This window comes from Passer montanus, unplaced genomic scaffold (assembly GCF_014805655.1).
Source record: "Passer montanus isolate IOZ18808 unplaced genomic scaffold, ASM1480565v1 scaffold304, whole genome shotgun sequence".
NCBI classification, from domain to species: Eukaryota; Metazoa; Chordata; class Aves; order Passeriformes; family Passeridae; genus Passer; species Passer montanus.
The window spans coordinates 93,449-117,878 of NW_024367753.1; the positions used below are offsets into that span (position 1 = coordinate 93,449).

General features: G+C 55.8%; 3 protein-coding genes across 8 annotated transcripts in view; 2 read left to right on the plus strand and 1 right to left on the minus strand.

Moving 5' to 3' along the window:
- Nucleotides 1–291, minus strand: part of ARID3B (AT-rich interaction domain 3B) — a 41,301-nt gene extending 41,010 nt beyond the window's left edge. Inside the window, exon 1 of the mRNA XM_039714714.1 lies at nt 140–291. The gene's annotated coding sequence lies outside the window, so the exon portion shown is untranslated. The remainder of the gene's footprint in view (nt 1–139) is intronic.
- Nucleotides 292–349: 58 nt separating this feature from the next.
- Nucleotides 350–2,552, plus strand: LOC120504844 (actin). The gene is made up of 3 exons (XM_039714725.1): nt 350–473; nt 1,472–2,049; nt 2,092–2,552. The coding sequence occupies exons 2-3, from the start codon at nt 1,482–1,484 to the stop codon at nt 2,262–2,264; spliced, it is 741 nt and encodes a 246-aa protein (XP_039570659.1). The 5' UTR covers nt 350–473; nt 1,472–1,481; the 3' UTR covers nt 2,265–2,552.
- A 693-nt stretch (nt 2,553–3,245) lies between these two features.
- Nucleotides 3,246–15,105, plus strand: UBL7 (ubiquitin like 7). Of its 6 annotated transcripts, none has more exons than XM_039714710.1 (11): nt 3,246–3,265; nt 4,216–4,410; nt 4,854–4,973; nt 5,489–5,571; nt 5,670–5,754; nt 6,641–6,698; nt 8,844–8,977; nt 9,094–9,143; nt 9,718–9,885; nt 12,229–12,351; nt 14,648–15,105. In XM_039714710.1, the coding sequence occupies exons 2-11, from the start codon at nt 4,227–4,229 to the stop codon at nt 14,789–14,791; spliced, it is 1,149 nt and encodes a 382-aa protein (XP_039570644.1). In that variant the 5' UTR covers nt 3,246–3,265; nt 4,216–4,226; the 3' UTR covers nt 14,792–15,105. The 6 variants fall into 6 exon arrangements, 5 of the variants coding, with proteins under 5 accessions (XP_039570644.1, XP_039570643.1, XP_039570645.1 ...); XM_039714709.1 differs by having other exon boundaries at nt 3,253–3,345; XM_039714711.1 differs by having other exon boundaries at nt 3,253–3,270.
- The last annotated feature ends 9,325 nt before the right edge of the window (nt 15,106–24,430 follow it).

Genomic DNA, 24,430 nt, shown 5'->3' on the forward strand with positions numbered 1-24,430 from the left:
ATTAATTCATTAACCAACTAACTAACTAATTAATCCCCGCCCGTTTTACCGCGGGAAGGAGCGAGGGCTCCGAGCCTCCCCTCAGGCGGAAACAGCGCGGGGCCCGACCCGCCCTCAGCACCGCGGCTGGCCCCGTTACCTCCCGTGGCGGGTCCCGCCGGTCCGTGCGCGGCCGCCTCAGCTCCTCCTTCCTTCCTTCCTTCCGTCCTCCCCTCCTTCCTTCCCTTCCTTTCCTTCCTTTCCCTTCCCTTCCTCCTTCTCCTCCCGCCCCTTCCTCGCCCGGCCGGAAGCGCCCTCACCGCCCTGGCCGCTTCCGGGAACGGCCCCGGGGAGGGAGGGAGGGAAAGCGGCAGCCAATCAGAAAGCGCGGTGCCGGCCGGCTTCCGGTTCCGGGTGGTATAAAAGGCGCGCGCGGCGCGCGGGCCCGGCAGTCGCGGAGGAGGCGCCGGCGGGGGCTGAGGGAGCGCGTGAGGGTGAGCGCGGCTCTGGGGGCGCCCGGAGCCCGGCGGGACAGCGGGGACGGTGTTTGGGGGTTCCCCCCGTGTGTGTTTGGGCTTTGAGGCGTGGCTTAGGGGTCCCTCGGAGAGGGGGTTAGGGGCGCGTTGTGTCTGTTCGCCCTCTGAGGGTGGGTTTAGAGGAGTTCCCTGTGTCCCTTTGGGTTTTCACCGTGGGGTTAATGGTTTCTCAGGGGGGTTTAGAGGCTTGTCCCTGTGTGTTTGGGCTTGTGGGGGGGAATTTAGGGGTGTGTTTGTCGGGGAACGGGTTAGTGTCCCTTCATGTCTGCTGAGGCCCTCGGACGGGGCTTAGGGCCCCTCCGTGTCTATTTGGGCCCTGAGGGCAGGGTTAGGGGTCCCCCAATGTCTATTTTGTGTGTTAGGGCAGGGTTAGGGGTCCCCCAATGTCTATTTTGTGTGTTAGGGCAGGGTTAGGGGTCCCCCAATGTCTATTTTGTGTGTTAGGGCAGGGTTAGGGGTCCCCCAATGTCTATTTGGTCTCCCCCTCATGCCTGTTTGGGCCCTTAGGCAGAGTTGGGGGTTCCCCTCATGTCTGTTCAGGATTTGGGGTACCCCCGTGTCTGTCTGGGCTGTCAGGGAAGGTTGGGATCTGCTGCTGCAGCCATTGGGGTGGAATTAGGGATTCCCCTGTGTGGGTTTGGGGTGGGTGGGCTCTGGCAGGGAAGGGGGATGGGGACCTTAATTCCCTCAGATCCCTGGGAAAGGACTGCGAATCTCAGAACACTTTGGGCTGGAAGCACCTCAAGGATGTTCTCACTCCCGTTGTGGGAGGGGACACCTCCCACAGCCCTGTGCTGTCCCCCAGGGACTCCGTTTATTCCTGGGTGTTTTGGGGGGCATAAAGAGATCTTTCCTCTCCCTGCCCTGCCCCGCAGACCCCCCAGGGCTCCATTCCCGCCCTCCCCGGTGCCTCCCTGCCCTTCCCCAGTGCCAGCCCGCTGTCGCTCTGCCCGCAGGCCGGGCGGGATGGCGGACGAGGAGATCGCAGCCCTGGTGGTGGACAACGGCTCGGGGATGTGCAAGGCGGGCTTCGCGGGCGACGACGCGCCCCGCGCCGTCTTCCCCTCCATCGTGGGCCGGCCGCGGCACCAGGGCGTCATGGTGGGCATGGGCCAGAAGGACAGCTACGTGGGGGACGAGGCGCAGAGCAAGAGGGGCATCCTCACCCTCAAGTACCCCATCGAGCACGGCATCGTCACCAACTGGGACGACATGGAGAAGATCTGGCACCACACCTTCTACAACGAGCTGCGCGTGGCGCCCGAGGAGCACCCGGTGCTGCTCACCGAGGCCCCCCTCAACCCTAAGGCCAACAGGGAGAAGATGACGCAGATCATGTTCGAGACCTTCAACACCCCGGCCATGTACGTGGCCATCCAGGCCGTACTGTCCCTTTACGCCTCGGGCCGCACCACGGGCATCGTGATGGACTCCGGCGACGGCGTCACCCACACGGTGCCCATCTACGAGGGCTACGCCCTGCCCCACGCCATCCTGCGCCTGGACGCACTATCACAGCGACAGGCAGGGCTCCGTGGGGAGGGCAGGGTGGGCACGGGGGGGCTGGAAAGGCTCTGACCGCCCTTTCTCTCTCTCCTGGTGCAGATCATTGCCCCACCCGAGCGCAAGTACTCGGTGTGGATCGGGGGCTCCATCCTGGCCTCGCTCTCCACCTTCCAGCAGATGTGGATCAGCAAGCAGGAGTACGACGAGTCCGGCCCCTCCATCGTGCACCGCAAATGCTTCTAGAGGGGCTGCTGGCAGCACCCCCGCCCCGCTGGCACCTCCTGCCACCCCCGGCCACCGCGGTGTCCCCCGCTCCTTAGCTCCCCCGCCCTCGTCCAGGTACTAATTAGTGTGTGTTTGAATGGCTTGTTAGGCTCCCGCTCCCCTTCCTCGCGAGGGGGTTGTTCACGTTCCCTGTGTAACACCGATAGGATGGCACTACAGTTAGGTTTGTCACCTCTAGGTTTGTCACCTTTAGGGTCCTTTGTAGGAAAACAAATAAACTTCCCAGGTTTAAACACTAAAAAAAAAGCTGGTTTTGCTTGCTTTCTTTCAGGGGTGGGTTCTCTATCCCCTTGAATCCCACAAAGAATTATTGGGTGAAAGGTTTTGGGATTTTGACCTGGCTTGAAGTTAAAGCTTAGCCTGAATTTTGTTTTCTGAATTCTCTTTAAATCCCATCACGGCCCCAGCGCTGCTCGGACCATTTTAAGAGCTGTTAGGGAGCAAAGCGTGCCTGGAATGTGGCTCTTGCAGCCTGACTGGACTTTCATGGTAACTTGGCTTTTTTTAGAACACAAACAGCTCTTCTTGTCAGAAAAAGTCGGCGCCTTGGCACAGGATTTGGTCACCGGAGCAGTGGCCTCTCCTTTTTTGGGAGAGGGTGAGGAGATGGAGCAGGGAATAGTGCTGAAGAGGGGGCAGCTTCACACAGCTGGGCCCTCCGGCGTTGGCGGGGTATCTACGGGAGCTGCTCGCCCACGGCGGAGGGATGGCAGCCGCTTAATTACCCGGGTAGCGTTAATTAGATGCTGTCGTGGCGGGGGAATGTGGCGGGACTGCGCGCCCCGCGCCGCGCCCCTCCCTTTAAACCCTCGGCCGCCCGCCCATTGGCTGGCCGTGGTAGAGCCAGCCAATCAGCAGCGCTTTCTCCTCCGGGGGGGGCGTTACCGCCTACTCTGCCGGACTCGATTTCCCAGTGCGCATCGCGCTTCCCACAGCACTTCCGCTTCTGGTTCGTTGGGGTGAGGTAGCGCGGAGCTGGGGGGGCCGGCCGGGACCGCCGTGAGGGGCGGGAGGGAGGCACGGCCGGGACCCTGCTGAGGTGGGGAGGGGAGGGAGGCACGGCCGGGACCCTGCTGAGGTGGGGAGGGGAGGGAGGCACGGCAGGGACCGCCGTGAGTTGAAGGGCGGCCTGAGGGGGGTATGGCTGTGACCCTCTGAGCTGAGGGGGAGGTCGGGTCTTGGGGGCTGGGACCCTCCTGAGCTGAGAGGGGGGATTGGGGTGCGGGACCGCCGGGATCCCCCTGAGCTGAGGGCAGGGGCTGGGGGAGCGCAGCCGGGATCCCCCTGAGCTGAGGGGAAGGTCTGGGGGAGCACGGCCGGGGGATCCCCCTGAGGGACGAGGAGGGTCTGGGGGGAACAGGGCCGGGGGGTCCTCCTGAGCTGAGGGGAGGATTGGACCGGGGGACATTCGGGGGATCCCCCTGAGGGGAGGCTCTGGGGGAGCACGGCCGAGGGATCCCCCTGAGGGGTGAGGAGGGTTTGGGGGGCACACGTCCTGACCCTCCTGAGCTTAGGGGGAGGCTGTGGGGGAGAGCAGCCGGGATCTCCCTGAGTGCCGGGAGGTATCCGGGCTCTGGGGCCCGGGAGCCACTGCCGGGATCCTCCTGAGTGCCGGGGGTGATCGGGGGCTCTGGGGAGGGGGAGCCGTGGCCGGGACCCACCCCGAGCTCAGGGGAGGCTCTGGGGGAGCACGGCCGAGGGATCCCCCTGAGGGGTGAGGAGGGTTTGGGGGGCACACGTCCCGACCCGCCTGAGCTGAGGGGATGCTCTGGGGGAGAACAGCCGGGATCCCTGAGCTGAGGGGGGGATCGGGGCTCTGGGGCCCTGGAGCCGGGGCCGGGACCCCGCTGGGCATCGGGGCCGGGGCTCTGCGGGGTGTCACCCGCTGTGTCCCCCGCTGTGTCCCCAGCGCCCCCCGCCATGGCCCTGCCCGAGTGGCACATCGCCGTGAAGCTGGCCGAGCAGCCGCTGGCCCCCAAAGCCATCCTGCGCCTGCCGGAGACCGAGCTGGGCGAGTGCCCGCTGGGCGGCTGCAGCATCTCGCACCTCAAGCAGCTGATCACGGGCAAGCTGCAGGAATCCATGCCGGACCCCGAGCTCATCGGTGCGTGCCCCGCCGCCGTCCCGCCGCTTGGGGACACCCTCGGCCCGTCCTCGCCGCGGCCGGGACGCGACATCCCGCTGCTGGTGGTGGGAGGGCTCGGTGTTCGTTCCCTGTTTCCTTGGGATCGCGGCGCTCCAGCCGCGGCAGTGCCCTTGTTCGGGAATATTGGGGCTTTCCACCAGCTGTGTGTCCTTGCGAGAGCTCTCCTGAGAGCTGGGAGGGAGGTCAGCTCTTACGCAGGAGGTGATTCTGCCAGCTCCTCCAGATCAGCTCCGTGATTTCCCTGCTGGTTCTCAGCTCCACAGCTTCCCTGTGTTGTTCCCTAGCCAGTTGGAGCAGCTACGGCTGCTCAGTAACCCCTCGGGCTCTGAGGCACACTTAGAGACCCCCAGCTGGTTCTGAGAGCACCACAGGTGTTTATCTTCAGGTGTTTCTCCCCCCAGACCTGATCTACTGTGGCCGGAAGCTGAGGGATGACCAGACCCTGGATTTTTATGGAATCCAGTCTGGCTCCACTGTCCATGTCCTGCGCAAGTCCTGGCCTGAGCCTGACCAGAAACCAGGTGAGGAGCTGTGGGGATTGCCCCGTGCATTCTCCTTGGGATGTGCTTTATTAGGGACTGAGGAGCAGCTTCTCTAGGGATTCACTGAATGAATCCCTGTGTTTGGGAACCCTCCCAGCAGCACCTGGGTGTTGGTTTTCCTGCTGACACAAGAGTTAAGGAATGAGCTGTGCAGTATGGAGGGGGATCAGCCCTTCCTTAATTGCCCGTGATCCATTCTAGGCATTGCCAAGGGATGTGGAGCAAAGCCCCAGGGATGAGCAGGCTGCTGTGTGCCTGACTGTACAAAGAGAGGAGCTTGAGCTGGCATTCCTGTAATGGCACACGTGGGAGGATATTCCTGACTATTTTTATGATCTGAGAATGCAGCAAGTCATTACTCTGCAGTGCCTGCACCCCATCCAAGGATGTGAGAGCATCCTTGTTGCAGCATGGAGGTCCCAGTGGGCTGTGGAATGGCTTTGAGGGCTGACAAAGGCCCAGCTGTGTTTTGTTGTGCTGTTTTGCCCCCTCAGAGCCCGTGGATAAGGTGGCAGCAGTCCGGGAATTCCGTGTGCTGCACACTGCCCTGCACAGCAGCCCTGCCTACAGAGATGCTGTGAGTGCTCTGCTCCTGGGGGAATTCAGCTGTCCTCTCCCTCTGGGGACAGTCCCACAGTGGGGGACATTCCCAACCTGCTCTGCTTTCCCTGGCAGGTCTTCAAGATGCTGGGAAACAAGGAATCCCTGGATCAGATCATTGTGGCTACTCCTGGCCTCAGCAGCGACCCCGTGGCTCTGGGTGAGTCTGGCTGTGATGCACAGGATCTGAGGAAAGGCTGGATTCCTGATGGGGAAGGGACAGACACAAATCTAGTTTGAATTCCTGATAGGGAGAAGAGAGAGTTAAAAAAAACCTTCATTTTTTTGTCCCTTTGTGGTGCGTGAGTCAGTGACTGTGCAGGTGTCAGTTTTGCTCCATTGGTGATGTTTGGGAATGGATCCTGACTTCAGAAGAGTCAGGGAAAGAAGGGATGGAGCTCTCTCCTTGGCTTCAGAAGAGTCAGGGAAAGAAGGGATGGGGCTCTCTCCTTGGGGATGGATCCTGGCTTCAAAAGGATCAGGGAAGAGAGGGATGGAGTTCTGTCCTTGGCTTCAGAAGAGTTGGGAAAAGAAGGGATGGAGCTCTCTCCTTGGCTTCAGAAGAGTCAGGGAAAGAAGGGATGGGGCTCTCTCCCTGCTGCAAAGTTCTCCAAAGTGGTTGATTAAATCCCGCCTGTTCTGGGATGGTGGCAGCCCGAGGCAGGTGGAATTTGGGATACCACAGAATGGTTCATGAAATCCAGCCTGCTCTGGGATGGTGGCAGCCCGAGGCAGGTGGAATTTGGGATGCAGTCACAGCCTGGCTGCAGGGAGCTGGGGCCCAGCTTCCATCCTGCCCTTGAGGTGGGGCACCCACGGATCTGCAGGAAAAGCCCTGTCCCTTTTGTCCCTTGGGTGTGTGGCTGTGACCACACAGAGCCTCTCCAGGAACACAAAGGCTTCAGAGGAACAATGGGAGTATTTGTGGTGTTTACTCATGACTCACTTCCTGGAAAACAATTCCTATTTATTTGTCCTTGTGGCTTTTGTGTGCCTGGCTCCTGTGTGTTGTATCCTGTCTCACGGTGTTTCCTGGTCTTTTCCAGGAGTTCTGCAGGACAAGGATCTGTTCTCAGTGTTTGCAGACCCCAGCATGCTGGACACGTAAGTTCCCCAAGCTGGGGCAGTGATTCAGCAGTGCCTTTGTGTCCCTGCGTGTCACCTGGGTGGGACAGAGCTCTGCTCCTGCCTGCCACGCTGGGTCATTCCTCTCAGGAACCACGGATCCACCACCTGGGTTAATCCAGAGGGTGTTTGGTGGGAGGCAGGGTCATCATCACCTCCAGATCAGGCTTCAGGCCTGGATGAACTTCTCACAGGGAGAGCTGCTCCCATGAGAACCTTGGAAAAGTCAGCATGGGTCCAGAAGGGTCCTTGGTGAGCTGAGACAAGGTCTAGTGTGGTCCAGTAGAGGATTCTTGGAGAACTGAGGAAAGGTCCAGCATGGGATCCAGAGGATCCTTGGTAAACCAAGGAAAGGTCTAATGTGAATCCAGAAGGATCCCTGGTGAACCAAGGCAAGGTCAGGTCCGGAAGGATCCTTGGAGAACTGAGACACGGTCCAACATGGGGTCCAGAAGGGTCCTTGGAGATCCAAGGAATGGTCTAATGTGAATCCAGAAGGATCCAGAGGGATCCAAGGCCAGGTCCAGCGTGGATCCAGCATGGCTCCAAGGCCAGGTCCAGTCATTCCTCTCAGGAACCACGGATCCACCACCTGGGTTAATCCAGAGGGTGTTTAGTGGGAGGCATCACCTCCAGATCATGCTTCAGGCCTGGATGAACTTCTCACAGGGAGAGCTGCTCCCATGAGAACCTTGGAAAAGTCAGCATGGGTCCAGAAGGGTCCTTGGTGAGCTGAGACAAGGTCTAGTGTGGTCCTGCTCAACCCTGGCTGTGCCTTCCCTCAGGGTCCCTGTGTGGATCCAGAGGATCCTTGGTAAACCAAGGAAAGGTCTAATGTGAATCCAGAAGGATCCCTGGTGAACCAAGGCAAGGTCAGGTCCGGAAGGATCCTTGGAGAACTGAGACATGGCCCAACATGGGGTCCAGAAGGAGCCACGGTGAACTGAGACAAGGTCCAACATGGGGTCCAGAAGGGTCCTTGGAGATCCAAGGAATGGTCTAATGTGAATCCAGAAGGATCCAGAGGGATCCAAGGCCAGGTCCAGCGTGGATCCAGCATGGCTCCAAGGCCAGGTCCAGCATGGATCCAGAAGGCTCCAAGGCCAGGTCCAGCATGGATCCAGAAGGATCCAAGGCCAGGTCCAGCATGGATCCAGAAGGATCCAAGGCCAGGTCCAGCATGGATCCAGAAGGATCCTTGGTGAGGTCCAGCATGGATCCAGAAGGTCTAGTGTGGTCCAGTAGAGGATTCTTGGAGAACTGAGGAAAGGTCCAGCATGGGATCCAGAGGATCCTTGGTAAACCAAGGAAAGGTCTAATGTGAATCCAGAAGGATCCCTGGTGAACCAAGGCAAGGTCAGGTCCGGAAGGATCCTTGGAGAACTGAGACATGGCCCAACATGGGGTCCAGAAGGAGCCACGGTGAACTGAGACAAGGTCCAACATGGGGTCCAGAAGGGTCCTTGGAGAACCAAGGAATGGTCTAATGTGAATCCAGCGTGGATCCAGCATGGCTCCAAGGCCAGGTCCAGCGTGGATCCAGCATGGCTCCAAGGCCAGGTCCAGCATGGATCCAGCATGGCTCCAAGGCCAGGTCCAGCATGGATCCAGAAGGCTCCAAGGCCAGGTCCAGCATGGATCCAGAAGGCTCCAAGGCCAGGTCCAGCATGGATCCAGAAGGATTCTTGGTGAACTGAGGAAAGGTCTAATGTGACTCCAGAAGGATCCTTGGTGAACTGAGGCAAGGCTGGGTCTAGAAGGGTCCTTGGTGAACTGAGGCCAGGTCCAGTGTGGATCCTTGGTGTTCCAAGGCCAGGTCCAGCGTGGATCCAGAAGGATCTTTGGTGAACCGAGGTCAGGTCTAACACAAATCTAGAAGGATCCAAGGCTTGGTCTAGTGTGGATCTAGAAGGATCCTTAGTGAACCAAGGGCAGGTCCAGCATGGATCCAGAAGGATCCTTGGTGAACCAAGGGCAGATCCAGCGTGGATCCAGAAGGCTCCCTGGCTGCCTGGAGGCGTTTGTGCTGGGCAGCAGAGGTGGCGGTGGCTGTGCCCGGGGTGCCTCAGGGCTGGTTCCTGGGTTGCCCCGTGCCCTCGCTCAGCTGTGCCCGTGTGTGCCCAGGCTGATCCCGGCTCACCCTGCCCTGGTGAACGCCATCGTGCTGGTGCTGCACTCGGTGGCGGGCAGCACGCCCCTGCCAGCCGCGGACACGTCCTCGCGGGCCATGGCCTTGGGCTCCTACCGGGACATGCCAGGTACGTCCCCTGCAGGGGGAGCTCAGTGCTGTGCCTGTCCTGGCTGCTCAGCCAAAAACTCCAGCTCCCAATTCCTGCTGGTTTGCCACATCCTTTCATTCCCCTTTCTGCTGCAGGTGGCTTTCTCTTTGAGGGGCTGTCTGATGATGAAGATGACTTCCACCAGGTAAGCAGCCAGGTTGGGTGAACACTTCTTTTTGGGTTTAATTTGTAGCCCTGAGACTCCCAAGCTCTTCCGTTTCAGTCTGGTGAGCAGCACAAGCTGCTCTGGCTCCCCAGGGGGATGTGGAGACAAACATATTGATCCTGGCTGCTTCCATGCTGCTCAGGAGAGGGTTTTCCTCAGTACTGAACACACACAACAGGAAAATGGAACAGAGGAAATGCTCTCACAGCAAAACTGGAGCGTGGGAATGTTGATCCCTGCCTTTCTACACTCTTCCTTTCCATAGGACAAAGGGTTCTGTAAGAAAAACTGGATATTTGGGTCCAAACGTGCCTGTAACAGGGAATTGTTTTGTATCCACCACCCTGGTTTGGGGCTGGTGGATGATAGATTGAGAGGTTTCCTGCCAGTTTCCACAGCTGACTCTGTGGGAAAAAGCACATCCCACTGGCATGTTTGTCTTCCAGAACTCCCACCCTCAGACATTTGGGTATGGTAGGACAGAGACCTGTGGTTTGCCTGGGACACAAACACAGAGAGGTCACAGCTGGGGCTTTTCTGTCTCTCCACGCAGAGCACGAGGTCCACCCCTTCCAGCAGCACGTCCGGCTCGCGCCCGGCCTCGCTGGGCTACGCGGGGGCGGCGGGGCCGCGGCCCATCACCCAGAGCGAGCTGGCCACAGCCCTGGCCCTGGCCAGCACCCCCGAGAGCAGCTCCCACACACCCACCCCGGGCACACAGGTAACGCCTGGGCTGCCACAGCTGGCTCTGCTTTCCCTCAGGGACGGGTGCTCTTCCCTTTGATCCCACCCCAGGCACCCAGGGAACAGCCACCACCAGCCCTGCTCAACCCTGGCTGTGCCTTCCCTCAGGAACAGGTGCTCTTCCCTTTGATCCTACCCTGGGCATCCAGGGAACATCCAGCACTGGTCCTGGTCAAGGCTGGCAGACATGGCTCTGCATTCCCTCAGGGATGGGTGCTCTTCCCTTTGATCCCACGCCTGGCACCCAGGGATCAGCCACCACCAGCCCTGCTCAGCCCTGGCTGTGCCTTCCCTCAGGGATGCATTCTCTTACAGCCGGCACCAGTCCTGCTCAGCCCTGGCACACCTGGCTGTGCCTTCCCTCAGGGATGGGTTCTCTTCCCTATGATCCTACCCCGGGCACCCAGGAAATGTCCAGCACTGGTTCTGGTCAAGGCTGGCAGACCTGGCTCTGCTTTCCCTCATGGACGAGTTCTCTTCCCTTTGATTCCACCCCTGGCACCCAGGGAATGTCCAACACCGGTTCTGGTCAAGTCTGGCAGACCTGACTCCGCTTTTCCTCATGGATGGGTTCTCTTCCCTATGATCCTACCCTGGGCACCCAGGGAACAGCCAGCACTGGCCCTGCTCAAGGCTGGCACACCTGGCTCTGCATGCATCCCTGTGTGATCCCAGCCCTGGCACACCTGGCTCTGCATTCCCTTGGGGGGAGTTCCCTGTGTGATCCCACGCCTGACACCCAGGGACAGCCAGCACCAGCCCTGCTCAGCCCTGGCTGTGCCTTCCCTCAGGGATGCATTCTCTTCCCTTTGATCCTATTCTGGGCACGCAGGGAGCATCCAGCACTGGTCCTGGTCAACCTCTGCACACCTGGCTGTGCCTTCCCTCAGGGATGGGTCCTCTTCCCTTTGATTCCATCCCTGGCACCCAGGGAACATCCAGCACTGGTCCTGCTCAAGGCTGGCACACCTGGCTCTGCATTCCCTTGGGGGGAGTTCCCTGTGTGATCCCACGCCTGACACCCAGGGACAGCCAGCACCAGCCCTGCTCAGCCCTGGCTGTGCCTTCCCTCAGGGATGCATTCTCTTCCCTTTGATCCTATTCTGGGCACGCAGGGAGCATCCAGCACTGGTCCTGGTCAACCTCTGCACACCTGGCTGTGCCTTCCCTCCGGAACGGGTGCTCTTCCCTATGATCCCACCCTGGGCACCCAGGGAATGTCCAGCACTGGTCCTGGTCACCCCCTGCACACCTGGCTGTGCTTTCCCTCAGGGATGGGTTCTCTTCCCTTTGATCCTATTCTGGGCATGCAGGGAGCATCCAGCACTGGTCCTGGTCACCCCCTGCACACCTGGCTGTGCTTTCCCTCAGGGATGGGTTCTCTTCCCTTTGATCCTATTCTGGGCATGCAGGGAGCATCCAGCACTGGTCCTGGTCACCCCCTGCACACCTGGCTGTGCTTTCCCTCAGGGATGGGTTCTCTTCCCTTTGATCCTATTCTGGGCATGCAGGGAGCATCCAGCACTGGTCCTGCTCGAGGCTGGCAGACCTGGCTCTGCTTTCCCTCATGGACGGCTTCCCTTCCCTTTGATCCCACCCTGGGCACCCAGGGAATGTCCAGCACTGGTCCTGGTCAAGGCTGGCAGACATGGCTGTGCCTTCCCTCCGGAACGGGTGCTCTTCCCTATGATCCCACCCTGGGCATCCAGGGAACATCCAGCACCGGTCCTGGTCAAGGCTGGCAGACCTGGCTGTGCCTTCCCTCATGGATGGGTTCTCTTCGCTATGATCCTACCCTGGCACCCAGGGAACAGCCACCACCAGCCCTGCTCAAGGCTGGCACACCTGGCTCTGCATGCATCCCTGTGTGATCCCAGCTCTGACACCCAGGGGACAGCCAGCACCAGCCCTGCTCAGCCCTGGCACACCTGGCTCTGCCTTCCCTCATGCAAATCCATGTGGTCCCTGTCTCATCCCAGCACCCAGGGACAGCCAGCACCAGCCCTGCTCTGGGCTGGCACCCCTGGCTGTGCCTTCCCTCATGCAAATCCATGTGGTCCCTATCTGATCCCAGCACCCAGGGACAGCCAGCACCAGCCCTGCTCTGGGCTGGCACCCCTTGCTGTGCCTTCCCGCATGCAAATCCAGGTGGTCCCTGTCTGATCCCAGCACCCAGGGACAGCCAGCACAGCCTGGATCAGCTCTGGGACACCTTCCTTCCCCCCTGGAGGAGCTCCCTTCCCCATGGGATGGAGGGGAGGGGGTGCTGCAGGTGTTGCTCTGTGCTGGTTCCTTCTCCTGATGTGTCACCTCCTCCTAGGGTCACTCCTCAGGGACGTCCCCGATGTCATCCAGCGTGCAGTCGGGGACACCCATCACCAACGACCTGTTCAGCCAGGCCCTCCAGCACGCCCTGCAGGCCTCAGGGCAGCCCAGCCTCCAGGTCAGTGGAATCCTGCATCCCCTGGCATCTCCCAGCTGCCTCCTGTGGTGGCACCTCAGCCTGGGAGGGGCATCACTGGTGCCTTTTTGGGCTTCCTAAAAGCAGAGGCCAGACAGAATTAAGGGAATAAAAAGCTGTTCTGTTTATTGAAGGGCCATTTGGGACAGGTGAAGCCCCATCCAGGGGCTTTACCCAAAAATGGACCACAGGTCATGGGTTTTTATATCTGTAAGTTTGGTCCATTTGCATTTTGGGGGTTAATCTTCTAATTAAACCTTCAGGTAATTAAATAATTTACCCCAAGTTTCTAAAAACAGGAGCCATACAACATTAAGAGAATAAAAAGCTGTTATATTTTTGAACAGACTTCAGGTACATTTTGAGCAAATAAAGCCCCCCCAGTGACTACACCCAAAAATGGACCACAGGTCACAGGTTTTCATTTGGTCTGTTTGCATATTGGGGGTTAAGCTTCCAATTACACCTTCTGGTAATGAGTCATTTACCCTGAATTTCTGTAAACAGAGGCCAGACAGAATTAAGAGAATATAAAGTAGTTATATTTTTGAAGGGCCTTCAGGTACATTTAGAGCAGATGAAGCCCCCAGGGGCTACACCCAAAAATGAACAATGGCTCACTGGTTTTCATACTTCTATCAATTGGGTCCATTTGCATTTTGGGGGTTAATCTTCTGGTTAAACCTGTGGGTAATGAAGTCATTTACTCCAAGTTTGCTCCTCCAGCTCACTTTTGTTTACATTTCTGGGGCCTGAGGCAGAGAGGTGTCCTTGATTGCCAGGCCTGGAGAGGAATTGTTGTGTCTGCCCAAAATGGGAAAGCAGCAGCTCACGCTGTGTATGGAGTTTAGAATTATACAAAGAATTGCAGGATTACAAATACATGAAAAATATAAGAGCTAAAATCCTAAGGCAGCATCACAGCCACTGCAGAAGAACTGGGTGGAACTGGGATGGAGGTGTTATAAATGCATGTTATATTGTTGGCTTTTTGCAAATATTGAGATAAATGCTGTATATATGATGTTAAAATAACTTTCATTTCTGATAGTAACAAAAAACTTAGACATAGTAATAGTAGTAGCTAATCTACTTATAAATGAAATCATTTAATAAATAAGCTAATAGTTTAATCCAGATAACATCCAGTAGACATATAATGAAGACCTTGCTATTAATATACCATCAACATTTACTGTCTGAAGAAAGTACAGATTAAAGCCCAGACTAAAAGTAATAAAGAAAAAAAGCCAAAACCACAACTAAGAAGCATGCATAGTCTAAAAAAAAACAAACCCAAAGAAGAGCCATACAAAATAGTTCCTAAAATAGATAACTAGTTTATAGAAAAATGTAAATATACATAAGAATCTGTGAATATCCAAGCTAATGTAATAGAAAAAGTATTTTTAAAATGTCCCTGAAGGTAAGTGTGCTCTTGTCTGAGTGCCAAGGTGCACCCAGCCATAATCTTTACTTAACTATCTTTGTATCCTATTTTCCTTTATTAAACTTTCAAATTTTACCAAATAAATAAACCACGTTTTTCACAGAGGGGTGGTGGCTTTGGGGACTTGCAGCATCACTGAGCTTTCAGGAGCTGTTTGCACAGCAGCTGGCTGAGGTGGGTGAGAAACACATTCACTCAACTGTGAGCATTTAAAAAGTTTAATGAAGGGCAGTGGGAGACAAGGACCACAGAGCCAAGGGTGTTACTGTTAAAAACACATTCCCTTTCCTGTGAAAATGTAAAAAGTTTAATGAAGGACAGTAGGAGACAAGGACCACAGAGCAAAGGTTATTGTGGCATCAGCCAAGAGCCCCCTGTTATCTTCAGGGATGCCCCTTAAATACCTTTAATTACATCAGCCCTTTGCATATTCACAGACCCTTATGCATTGTAAATTTTCCCCAAACTAGTTTACACATTCCAAGAATTATTTAGCATGGCTCCTCCTCAGTTCCACCTTTAGATCACGTGGATTCCTTGGCTGTGGTTTCAGTCCCTTTTTGTCCCCTGCAGTTTGGGCCTGTCCCTCACTGCCCTCAGAGGGTGAGTGCTGCTGCTGGCAGATGTGTGCAGGGTGCCCATCCTGTGTCACTGGGTGCTGTGCCACCCCAGCAGGGATTGTAACACACTGATGTCAGCTTAATGAGCAGTGAGCTTAATGAACCACAGAAATGAAATCCATATCTTTATAACAAAGTTACTGTAGCACCACACAGAATCCATTCAATATTTGCAAAAAGCCAATATTATGATGTGTGTCTCTAACAGATGGGACACTGGGCAGTGGGAAGAGCTGCTGCTTTTTCCTGCTGGGGTTCTCAGCCCAAACCTGTCCTGTTTGCTGTGAGCAGAGCCAGTGGCAGCCCCAGCTGCAGCAGCTGCGAGACATGGGCATCCACGACGACGAGCTGAGCCTGCGGGCCCTGCAGGCCACAGGAGGGGACATCCAGGCTGCCCTGGAGCTCATCTTTGCTGGGGGGGCCCCCTAAACCTTCTGCTGGACTGGTGAGTTGTGCTGGGGCAGCAGCTGGGCTGGCTCTGCTCTCCTGTGGGGAGCACTGAGGGCAGCTCCAAATCCTCTCTCCGACCTCCTCAGGACTCCAGCACCAAGCCACCTCTTCCCTTCTCCGTGCTGAGACGTGGCCCCTCCAGTTGTACCATGTTTTATCTGTCCCCACCCTCTGCCTGTTGTTTCATTCCCTGGATTAAAGGGGCCCTGCTCAGTTCCCTGCCTGCTGTGTGGGTCTGTCCTGGCTTGTGTTGCAGATTCCAGCAGGGCAGGAAGGGGAAGCACTGCTGGCCAGGGGTCTAAGTACAAATCACAAACACGTCTCAAGCAGTTCATTTTCCAGCATCACTCTCATTGCATGGTTATGACAATGGGAAGATGCCAGCAGCAGACAAAGCACTCAGTGTTACAACTCACTTGAAAGTTTTGTGGCCAATCACACAAAGCAAAGTCATATTGACAGCAGTTCTACCCAAGCACTATAAGCACAGATACCTCTGGTTAAAACAATGTTTCCTTATTTCAAATACAATACGTGCTTGTAAGCTTTAAGATACAATGCACAGAGCTCCATTATTAAGTTAGAATTTCCTCATATCTTGCTAGATAGACTTTTCTGTAGCTTTGGAAGTTATTCTAGCCAAGTGTTAATGCACAGACCATTGTTCTATTTGTCCTTATTTTCTACTTCTTATACAACTTTTCTGCTGACAAATCTCATGGCTCTGTTTGCAGTTGGCTCACTTAGCTCTAATTACAGTTCTGCTGTTTCTGAGGCCTGCCTTTTGCAGCTTTCCCAAAACCCTCAGATTTTAAGGATCCCACAAGTGGAACTGCAGGGAAAGCTCTGCCTCGGTGGGATGTGGTGCTTTCAGCAGAGGGCACGGCCACCACGAGGTGACAGTGACAAAGGAATTACAAGGGCTGAGTGGGAGCTGGAGAAATGCCCGGTGTGGCTTCCACCACGTGCCGCGGCTGCAAAGCCAATTAACGGCGTTTGCCTGTAATTGCAATCAGTGGGGGCAGCGAAAAGCCAGGCCTGGAGCCGGGCCCGGCATGGCTGGGATTGAGCCGGGGTTAACGAGGCGTGAAAACGGCAGCGGGCTCTGGGAGCAGAGAGCCTCTCCTGCCTCACCTGCAGGCTGCTGTGCTCCCTGATCCCTGTGATCCTCGCTGATAGCATCGCGGTGTCACCCAGCACACCGGGCTTGTTCTCTGCGGGGACCCCTGAGCTGATAGGCTTTAATCCTGTCGAGAGGATTAATGGCCCGAGGGAAGGAGGGAGGGGCTGCTTTTGTGCTCAGCCTGGAGCAGATAAGATGTGATGGACATAAATGGCTTTCCTGACACCCTCCCGGCTCTCTGCTCTCGGCACGCACACGGATTTTGTGTGTAAGGAAACCGATTAATCCCTTCCCATCCCTGGATCCCTTTGCAGGGGCAGCACAGAGCACATGCACAGCCCTCCCTCCCTTCCCCAGAGCCCTGCTTCTAGCCCCAATCCTCCGGGATAACCACGGATTAGCCGGATCACAGCTGCTCCTGCCCAAAGCTGGGAAGCATTTGCAGGCTCTCCCGGCCACCAGCACGTCCAGTTTGCCTTCCTGCACCACCTGAATTCTCAGTTTAGGGCTCAAACCAGACCAGCACGTCCAGTTTGCCTTCCTGCACCACCTGAATTCTCAGTTTAGGGCTCAAACTGGACCTGCTGGTCCAGTTTGCCTTCCTGCACCACCTGAATTCTCAGTTTAGGGCTCAAACCAGACCAGCACGTCCAGTTTGCCTTCCTGCACCACCTGAATTCTCAGTTTAGGGCTCAAACTGGATGTGCTGGTCCAGTTTGCCTTCCTGCACCACCTGAATTCTCAATTTAGGGCTCAAACTGGAGTGCTGGTCCAGTTTGCCTTCCTGCACCATCTGAATTCTCAATTTAGGGCTCAAGCTGGAGCAGCACATCCAGTTTGCCTTCCTGCACCATCTGAATTCTCAATTTAGGGCTCAAGCTGGACCAGCACGTCCAGTTTGCCTTCCTGCACCACCTGAATTCTCAATTTCAGGCTCATTGCTGTCCCAAAATGGTGTTTTTCGTGTCACTCCTGGGCTATTTGATCCCTCTGTTGACCCACGTTTGGCACGAAGCCGTTTTTGCTGCTATTTCTGCTTCCCAACGCCCCCAGCGAGCTGAGAACTGCCTGGATTTTTTGGGTTTTTTTGGGCTGGAAGTGACTTTTCCCAGATTTCCTTTCCCAAAGGCAGGCCTTGGCTGGGAGCAGCAGCTCAGGCACAGGCAGTGGCTGCAGCAGAGCAGAAGTTGGCAGCGCTTCCCTCGCCGTGCCTGAGCACAGGGGGAGCTGCGGGGAGGGGGAGAGGCTCTGCTGCCTCCTGCACGGCTGGGCAGCCTCGGGGCTCTGCTGCAGCAGCTCCTGCAGCAGCTCCTGCAGCTCGGAGGGGGCTGGGAGTGGTTCTGCAGCCCCGGGGCTGCACATTCCTGCTCCCAGCCTCACGTGGCAGGGATGCTCAGGGGCTCTGCAGGAGCAGCAGAACAGCAGGGAAAGGCTTGAAAGAACAGGGTTAGGCTGGGACCAGGCAGGAATTGTTCTCTCTGAGGGTGGGCAGGCACTGCCACAGGTGCCCAGAGAGGCTGTGCTGCCCCTCTATCCCTGGCCTGGAGGGTGCCCCTGCCCATGGCAGGGGGGGAATGGGGGGGCTTTGGGGTCCTTGTCACTAATTGTGAGTGGCTGAACAAAGAGCAAACTGAAGCCTGTTCCTTGTGCTCCGTCCCTGGAGGTGCCCTGCCATGTTGGGAGCAGAGTGGATCTGCTCTGCTGGGCTCTCAGTTCATCCCTCTCCTGCCCTCTCCATTCTCCAGCCCAGCACCCTGGCTGGGCTTTACTGGGAGCAGACTGGGAAGTGGGTGTTGCCTGACCCTGGAAGAGCAGGAGGTCAGGCCACAGTTCCCTGACAGGAACCTTCTGTTTGGGACATCAAAGAGCTGCTCTCGGTCTGCTTCCCTGCTGGCCTGGCTGGGGCTGCCAGGGGAAGCTGGGACAGCAGGGATGGATGGCAGCAGCTGCTTTTCCTCCCCTGTTTTCCATAATCCTGTTTTTGATCCCACTGCTGGACACCTGGAGGGGGTGGAGGTTTGGCTGGGCCCTGCACCATGTGTTTTCTGGAGCCCTTCTTCTCCTTGTCTCTCTCATTTTGGGCTGATTGGTCTCTGCTGGTTAATTTTCCAGCAAAAACAGTGGAGAGGAGGCAGAGCAGAATCTCCCAGGTGGCTTTTGCAGTGTCTCAACCAACGTTGGACAGATTTCCATGGGATAATGTTGGCTCCTTGCTCCCCCAGCCTGACTATTCCCAGTTTGTCCCAGTCACACCTTGCCCTGAACACATAAATTCCAGAAAATCAGTGAAGGTGACTTTCCCTGATGCTCCAGGATTTGTTGGGCAGGTACATCCAGCAGGAGCAGCAGCAGGAATTTGTCTGGCACAGCCTTTGCCCATCAGCTTTCTTTTTTGCAGAGGTTTCCTGGCTGCTCCCAGCTTTGTCCTTGTAGGAAAGGCCAAAACACATCAAAAATTTGAGTTTTTCTTCCTTTCTCAGCTCTATACTGGTCCAATGGGCTCAGGGGTCTCAGGGAAGGAAGAAAATAAGAGGGGACAGAGGTGTCCTTGACAATAAGGACATTTTGGTCTTACTCTTTCTCAGGGAAACTTTGGAGAAAGGAGCAAAGTTCTGATTTTGGGACAGCTGTGAGGTGAGAGCAGGGAGACAGGGCAGGTGACACATCCCAGTGACCTGTGTCCTGTGGGGTTTGCTCCCTTGCCTGCCATGAATCACCATTTTCCTGTTAGAAGTGACAAAAAAGGAGCTCTGATTTCAGCCCTCAAAGCTCCCTTTTAAGGTTACAGAGTTGAGAGGCCCCACGTGATCCACAATAAAAACCAAGCAACTATTTTAATTTGGTGAAAGCAGAAATGGGCTGCAAATGTCACCCTGTGAGAATATTTCTATTTCCTTATGTTCCCTTTTATATTTATAGTGTTCTAATATTCATAAATGTGTCCCAAAATCCCTTTGAGAGGCTTTTCCCCCCCCAGTCTCTGAAATAAATGCTGATTTAAGAGCAGGGTCTGCTGGTTCAGCAGGGATGAATTAATTCAGGGGTTGAGTTGGAGCTGTGGGGTTCCACTCCAGGAACCATAAAAGCATCACAGGGGATCCAGAATTCTTTTTTTTTCCTGCAAGAGCCAAGAACAGAGACTGGAGCAAAACTTTGGAGCAGGGTGAGCAGAGAAAAATCCATTTCTAAGAGATTTTCCAGCATCTGGCTGTCAGAGGCTGGGGCACTTTCAGAGCTGGGTGTTGGGAGCAGACCCCACACGAGGTTTGTCCTTACACTGGTCAGTCTGTGGCCTCTGTGTCACCCTGGGGTGGCCTCAGGTGCCAAGGCTGTGCAGCAGCTGGACAGGAGGAGCTGTGGGGCACGTCCTGGCTCCCAGGAAAGCTTTGAGGGCTCCTTTTGGGGCCCACTGGGGCAGCAGGAGGTGACAAGGACAGGGCAGCCAGCAAGGACTTTGTCCTCCAATGTCACTGGGGCAGGAGGATGTGACAAGGATGGGGCAGCCAGCAAGGACTTTGTCACCTTATGTCACTGGGGCAGCAGGATGTGACAAGGATGGGGCAGCCAGCAAGGACTTTGTCCTCCAATGTCACTGGGGCAGGAGGATGTGACAAGGATGGGGCAGCCAGCAAGGACTTTGTCCTCCAATGTCACTGGGGCAGCAGGAGGTGACAAGGATGGGGCAGCCAGCAAGGACTTTGTCCTCCAATGTCACTGGGGCAGCAGGACGTGACAAGGATGGGACAGCCAGCTAGGACTTTGTCCTCTTATGTCACTGGGGCAGCAGGATGTGACAAGGACAGGGCAGTCAGCAAGGACTTTGTCCTCCAATGTCACTGGGGCAGCAGGACGTGACAAGGATGGGACAGCCAGCAAGGACTTTGTCACCTGATGTCACTGGGGCAGCAGGATGTGACAAGGACAGGGCAGTCAGCAAGGACTTTGTCCTCCAATGTCACTGGGGCAGGACGTGACAAGGATGGGCCAGCCAGCAAGGCCATTGTCACCTTATGTCACTGGGGCAGGACGTGACAAGGATGGGCCAGCCAGCAAGGCCATTGTCACCTTATGTCACTGGGGCAGCAAGATGTGACAAGGATGGGGCAGCCAGCAAGGACTTTGTCCCCTGATGTTACTGGGGCAGGAGGACATGGCAAAGATGGGGCAGCCAGCAAGGGCTTTGTCCCCTCATGTTACTGGGGCAGCAGGATGTGACAAGGACAGCCAGGGGAGCAGAGCAGTCAGGAACAACATTGTCTCCTGATGTCACTGGAGCAGGAGGAATGGGTTCCTTTTGGGGTGCCTGTGGCCACAGGGGCATGAGGAGGTGACAAGGACAGGGCAGCCTGGAAGATCATTGTCCCTTGATGTCCCTGAAGCAGGAGGATCCAGCCCAGAAGGTCCCAGCATTTCCCTCCATGCTGCTGGATTAGAGTTCTGGAATGTTCTGCCCGGGGAGGTGCTGCAGTCCCCATCCTGGGGTGTGTTTAACAAAGCCTGGATGTGGCACTGGGTGCCAGGGTTTAGTTGAGCTGTTGGGGCATGGTGGTGATCTTGAAGGTCTCTTCCAACCCAGTCATTCTGTGGTTTTGCTGCTCCTGAGCATTCCCCTGCATGCTGCAGGATCTTTGTGCTGTTCCTGTTTCTCTGCATGGTGCTGGATTAAAGTTCTGGAATGTTCTGCCCGGGGAGGTGCTGCAGTCCCCGTCCCTGGGTGTGTTTAACAAAGCCTGGATGTGGCACGGGGTGCCAGGGGTCAGTTGAGATGTTGGGGTTGGACTCGATGACCTTGAAGGTCTCTTCCAGCCTGGTCATTCTGTGAATTCTGTGGGTCTGTGCTGCTCCTGGGGAGGGAAGCAGTGCTGGCCCCTCAGGATCCCCTTGTGGGGTTTGTCTGGCTGCCCTGCAGCGCTCTGACCCCGGAGGATTCTCAGTTACACATCATTTAATCACCCCAGCTCCTGCCAGCTGCTGTCTGCTCAGATGAGTTCCCAGCTGTTTTAATGCCTTGGGAAGGCTGACCTGGAGCAGAGGCTAGACAGAGCTCAAGAATAAAGCAGGGATTTATTAAAAGCCTCCATGGATCCACCTTGGGCAGCACAAGAGCCAGGGCTACACCCAAGATGAATCAAAATGGTCACAAAATGGACAGCTGGTCATGGGGTCTCTCACTTTCATCAGTTCTGCTTCATTTGCATATTGCAGTTAATTGTCCAGTTACAGCTTTAAGTTATGAAGCCCATCCTGCTTGTTTTTCTCTCTGCAGCCCACGTTGTTTGTGCCCTTGGGGCTGAGATCTGGATCATTTGTCCTTGGTGCCCAGCTAGAGCAGGAATTGTTTTGTCTCCCTGCTCTGTGCACAGAGCTCACCATCCCATAATATGAAGCCCAGACCCACACACTAAAGCAGCACAGAATGTGAAAAATAGAAAAGCCAAACTTGAGGCATCAGCTTTGTTCTCCCCCCACCCCATTCCTCATTCCTTTTTTCCCTTTTTCCTCCCTGAGCCGATCCCTGTCCCAGAGGGGCCCTGTGGGACCGGGCTGGCCCCACAGCAGGTGACAGGCAGCACCAGGAAGGACAGATGGCACACGGGCAGAAAGGGAAGCTCTTCCTGCCCAGCCCAGTGGAAAAACGAGCCAAAGGGACTCTGGGGACATCCTGCTGGAAGAGGTGGAGAAATCCCTGCGTGTGCTGGTCCAGTGTCACCACAGCCACCGCCCCTCTGCGTCACCGGGCCCGGGGTGGCTCTGAGGGGTCACGGTGGGGAGGAGAAGCAGGACAGGGCCCTTTTCCCCCCCTTTTTCTGTCTCTCCCTTCCTGGCGAGACAGATAGCGCTGCTGGAAGCACTCCAAGGTCATGGCCAAGGAGTTTGCTCTTCCTGAGCAGCTCGGCTTTATGAGGCCAGAGAGGGCTCTGGCTCTGGGCCCAGAGCTCCTCCACATCCAGGTGAGTTTGTTTGGACTCCCTGCAGAAGAATGTGGGCTGAAACTCCAGGCAGATTGCAGAGGGGTCAGACCTTAACCAGCTGTGTGCAGGAGGATTTTGTGCCTCTGCTGGGGCTGATAAGGGGAGGTTATCACCTTGGTTAGGGCATGGTGGTGCTGGACCCTCCCTGGGCATTCCAGAGCTGCTGGCAGATGTGGGAATCCCATTTTGGGGAGCCTGAGACGTGGCCATTCCCACTGCAGTGCTGCCCTGGAGCTCAGCACACAGGGAAAGCAGGCTCAGGACTGCAGAACACTCTGACCTGCTGGAACCTCACAGGGACGTGGAGCTGACATGGAGCTCTCGTGGGGGAGTGGTGAGCAGAGCCACCCATTGCTGTCCTTTTTGTTGTTCTAACCTTGCTTCACTGCGTGAGACTCCACACTGGATTTTGTTAACTCTGCCTTTTTGGCACCCCTGCCTCGTTTCCTGCCCCACCAGTGAGTCCCCTCTTGTGGGAAATGAAATTGTAGAAGATTCTCCAAGTTTGATATTTGTTTACATGCAAATAGTATGTTTATGGAGCTGACATGGAGCTCTCGTGGTGGGAGAGTGGTGAGCAGAGCCACCCATTGCTGTCCTTTTTGTTGTTCTAACCTTGCTTCACTGCGTGAGACTCCACACTGGATTTTGTTAACTCTGCCTTTTTGGCACCCCTGCCTCGTTTCCTGCCCCACCAGTGAGTCCCCTCTTGTGGGAAATGAAATTGTAGAAGATTCTCCAAGTCTGATATTTGTTTACATGCAAATAGTATGTTTGTACAGTGTGTAGATTTACATACTATGTCAACAAAAATAGTAGGTTTACATAGTATGTATTTGTATGCAAAGTGTAATCAAACTTCTATCAAACTCGGAGAATTTTCTACAGATTCATTTCCCACGCTCTGTGAGGATGTGACACCTTCAGGTGGTGCTCCAGAGCGGGTTTGGTGACAAGGGTGGGCTGTGGCTGTGGCCAGTCCTCAGGCAGGACCTGTGGCCAGTAAATCACGTTGTGACACTGGCCTGGAAGGTCCTGGGCAGGCCCCTGGGCTTTCCTTTGGAGGCACGGGAGGCAGGGGACTCCCAGCTGGGGTTTTGTGCTGCTCTCAAAATCACTGAGTGCAAACCAGCTGGGTCACAAGTTCCCTTCTGGCCAAATCTCTTGGGAAATCTTTTCTGGGGGGGGATGAAATCTGCTGGGAAATCTCATCTTGGGGGCACGTGGCTCTCCACCCCTTTCCTGAGTGGTTTGTAAAGCCCTGGGGGTGGCTCTGAGCTCATTTGGGCCCCTTTGGTGGCACTTGTGCTGTGCTGTCCTTTGGCAGAACCCAGGGGGAACTTGTGCCAACTGCACAGAGCCCCCAGACTCAATCCAGCTTGAAGAGAAGTTCCCAACCTCTGCAGGGCCGTGGCCTTGAGGGATGGTTGAGGTTTTTTGGTTGCTGCATACCAGGAATGTGATCTGGGGGGGAGAATTTAGGTGTGGAGAGCAGAAACTGCAGCAGCTGATGAAGGATCTGCTCTGCTCGCTTCCCTCCTCACTCTGTCAGCTGGGAATGAAGGGTCTGTCAGCACCAGCAGGAGCTGTGAGGGGGATTTCACTGATTCCCACTCCCAAGGCAGCCTTCCCAGGCAGCCTGTTCCCAAAACGAGCAGTGGGAGCTCTCATCTTCCAAAAGTTCTGTCCCAGCCTCCCGGGCTGTCAGCCCCTCCCACAGCTTTAGCACAGGATTTTCCAGGTGCAGCATCACAACCTTGTCTGGGAAGAGTGATGGAAAAGGATGAGGATGTTCCTCATCCCCTTTCTCCAGCTCATCCCAACCTTGTCTGAGAAGGGCTGATGGAAAAGAGGGATGAGGAGCATCCTCATCCTGTGTCCAGATGATCCCAACCTTGTCTGGGAAGGGCTAATGGAAGAGGGGATGAGGAGCATCCTCATTTGGCCAGCTCATCCCAATCTTATCTGGGAAGGGAGGATGGAAAAGGGGATGAGGAACATCCTCGTCCTTTCTCCAGCAGATCCCAACCTTGTCTGTGAAGGGAGGATGGAAAAGGGGCATGAGAAACATCCTCATCCTGTGTCCAGATGATCCCAACCTTGTCTGAGAAGGGAGGATGGAAAAGGGGCATGAGAAACATCCTCATCCTGTGTCCAGATGATCCCAACCTTGTCTGAGAAGGGAGGATGGAAAAGGAACCTCCTCATCCTTTCTCCAGCTCATCCCAACTGAGTCTGGGAAGAGTGATGGAAAAGGGGGTGGGGAACGTCCTCATCCTTTCTCCAGCAGATCCCAGCCTTGTCTGGGAAGGGCTAATGGAAAAGGGGATGAGGAGCATCCTCATCCTGTGTCCAGCTGATCCTAATGGAAAAGGGGCATGAGGAACATTTTCATCCATTGTCCAGTTGATGCCAGTGGAAAAGGGGCATGAGGAACATCTTATCC

Bases quoted from the DNA above. Each gene is read 5' to 3' on its own strand.
- LOC120504844 (XM_039714725.1), top strand. From the start codon at position 1,482: ATGGCGGACGAGGAGATCGCAGCCCTGGTGGTGGACAACGGCTCGGGG. The intron at 2,050-2,091 runs GTGGGGAGGGCA...TGGAAAGGCTCT, and splicing joins ACAGCGACAGGCAGGGCTCC to GACCGCCCTTTCTCTCTCTC.
- UBL7 (XM_039714710.1), top strand. From the start codon at position 4,227: ATGGCCCTGCCCGAGTGGCACATCGCCGTGAAGCTGGCCGAGCAGCCG. The intron at 5,572-5,669 runs GTGAGTGCTCTG...TTTCCCTGGCAG, and splicing joins GCCCTGCCTACAGAGATGCT to GTCTTCAAGATGCTGGGAAA. The intron at 9,886-12,228 runs GTAACGCCTGGG...ACCTCCTCCTAG, and splicing joins CACCCACCCCGGGCACACAG to GGTCACTCCTCAGGGACGTC.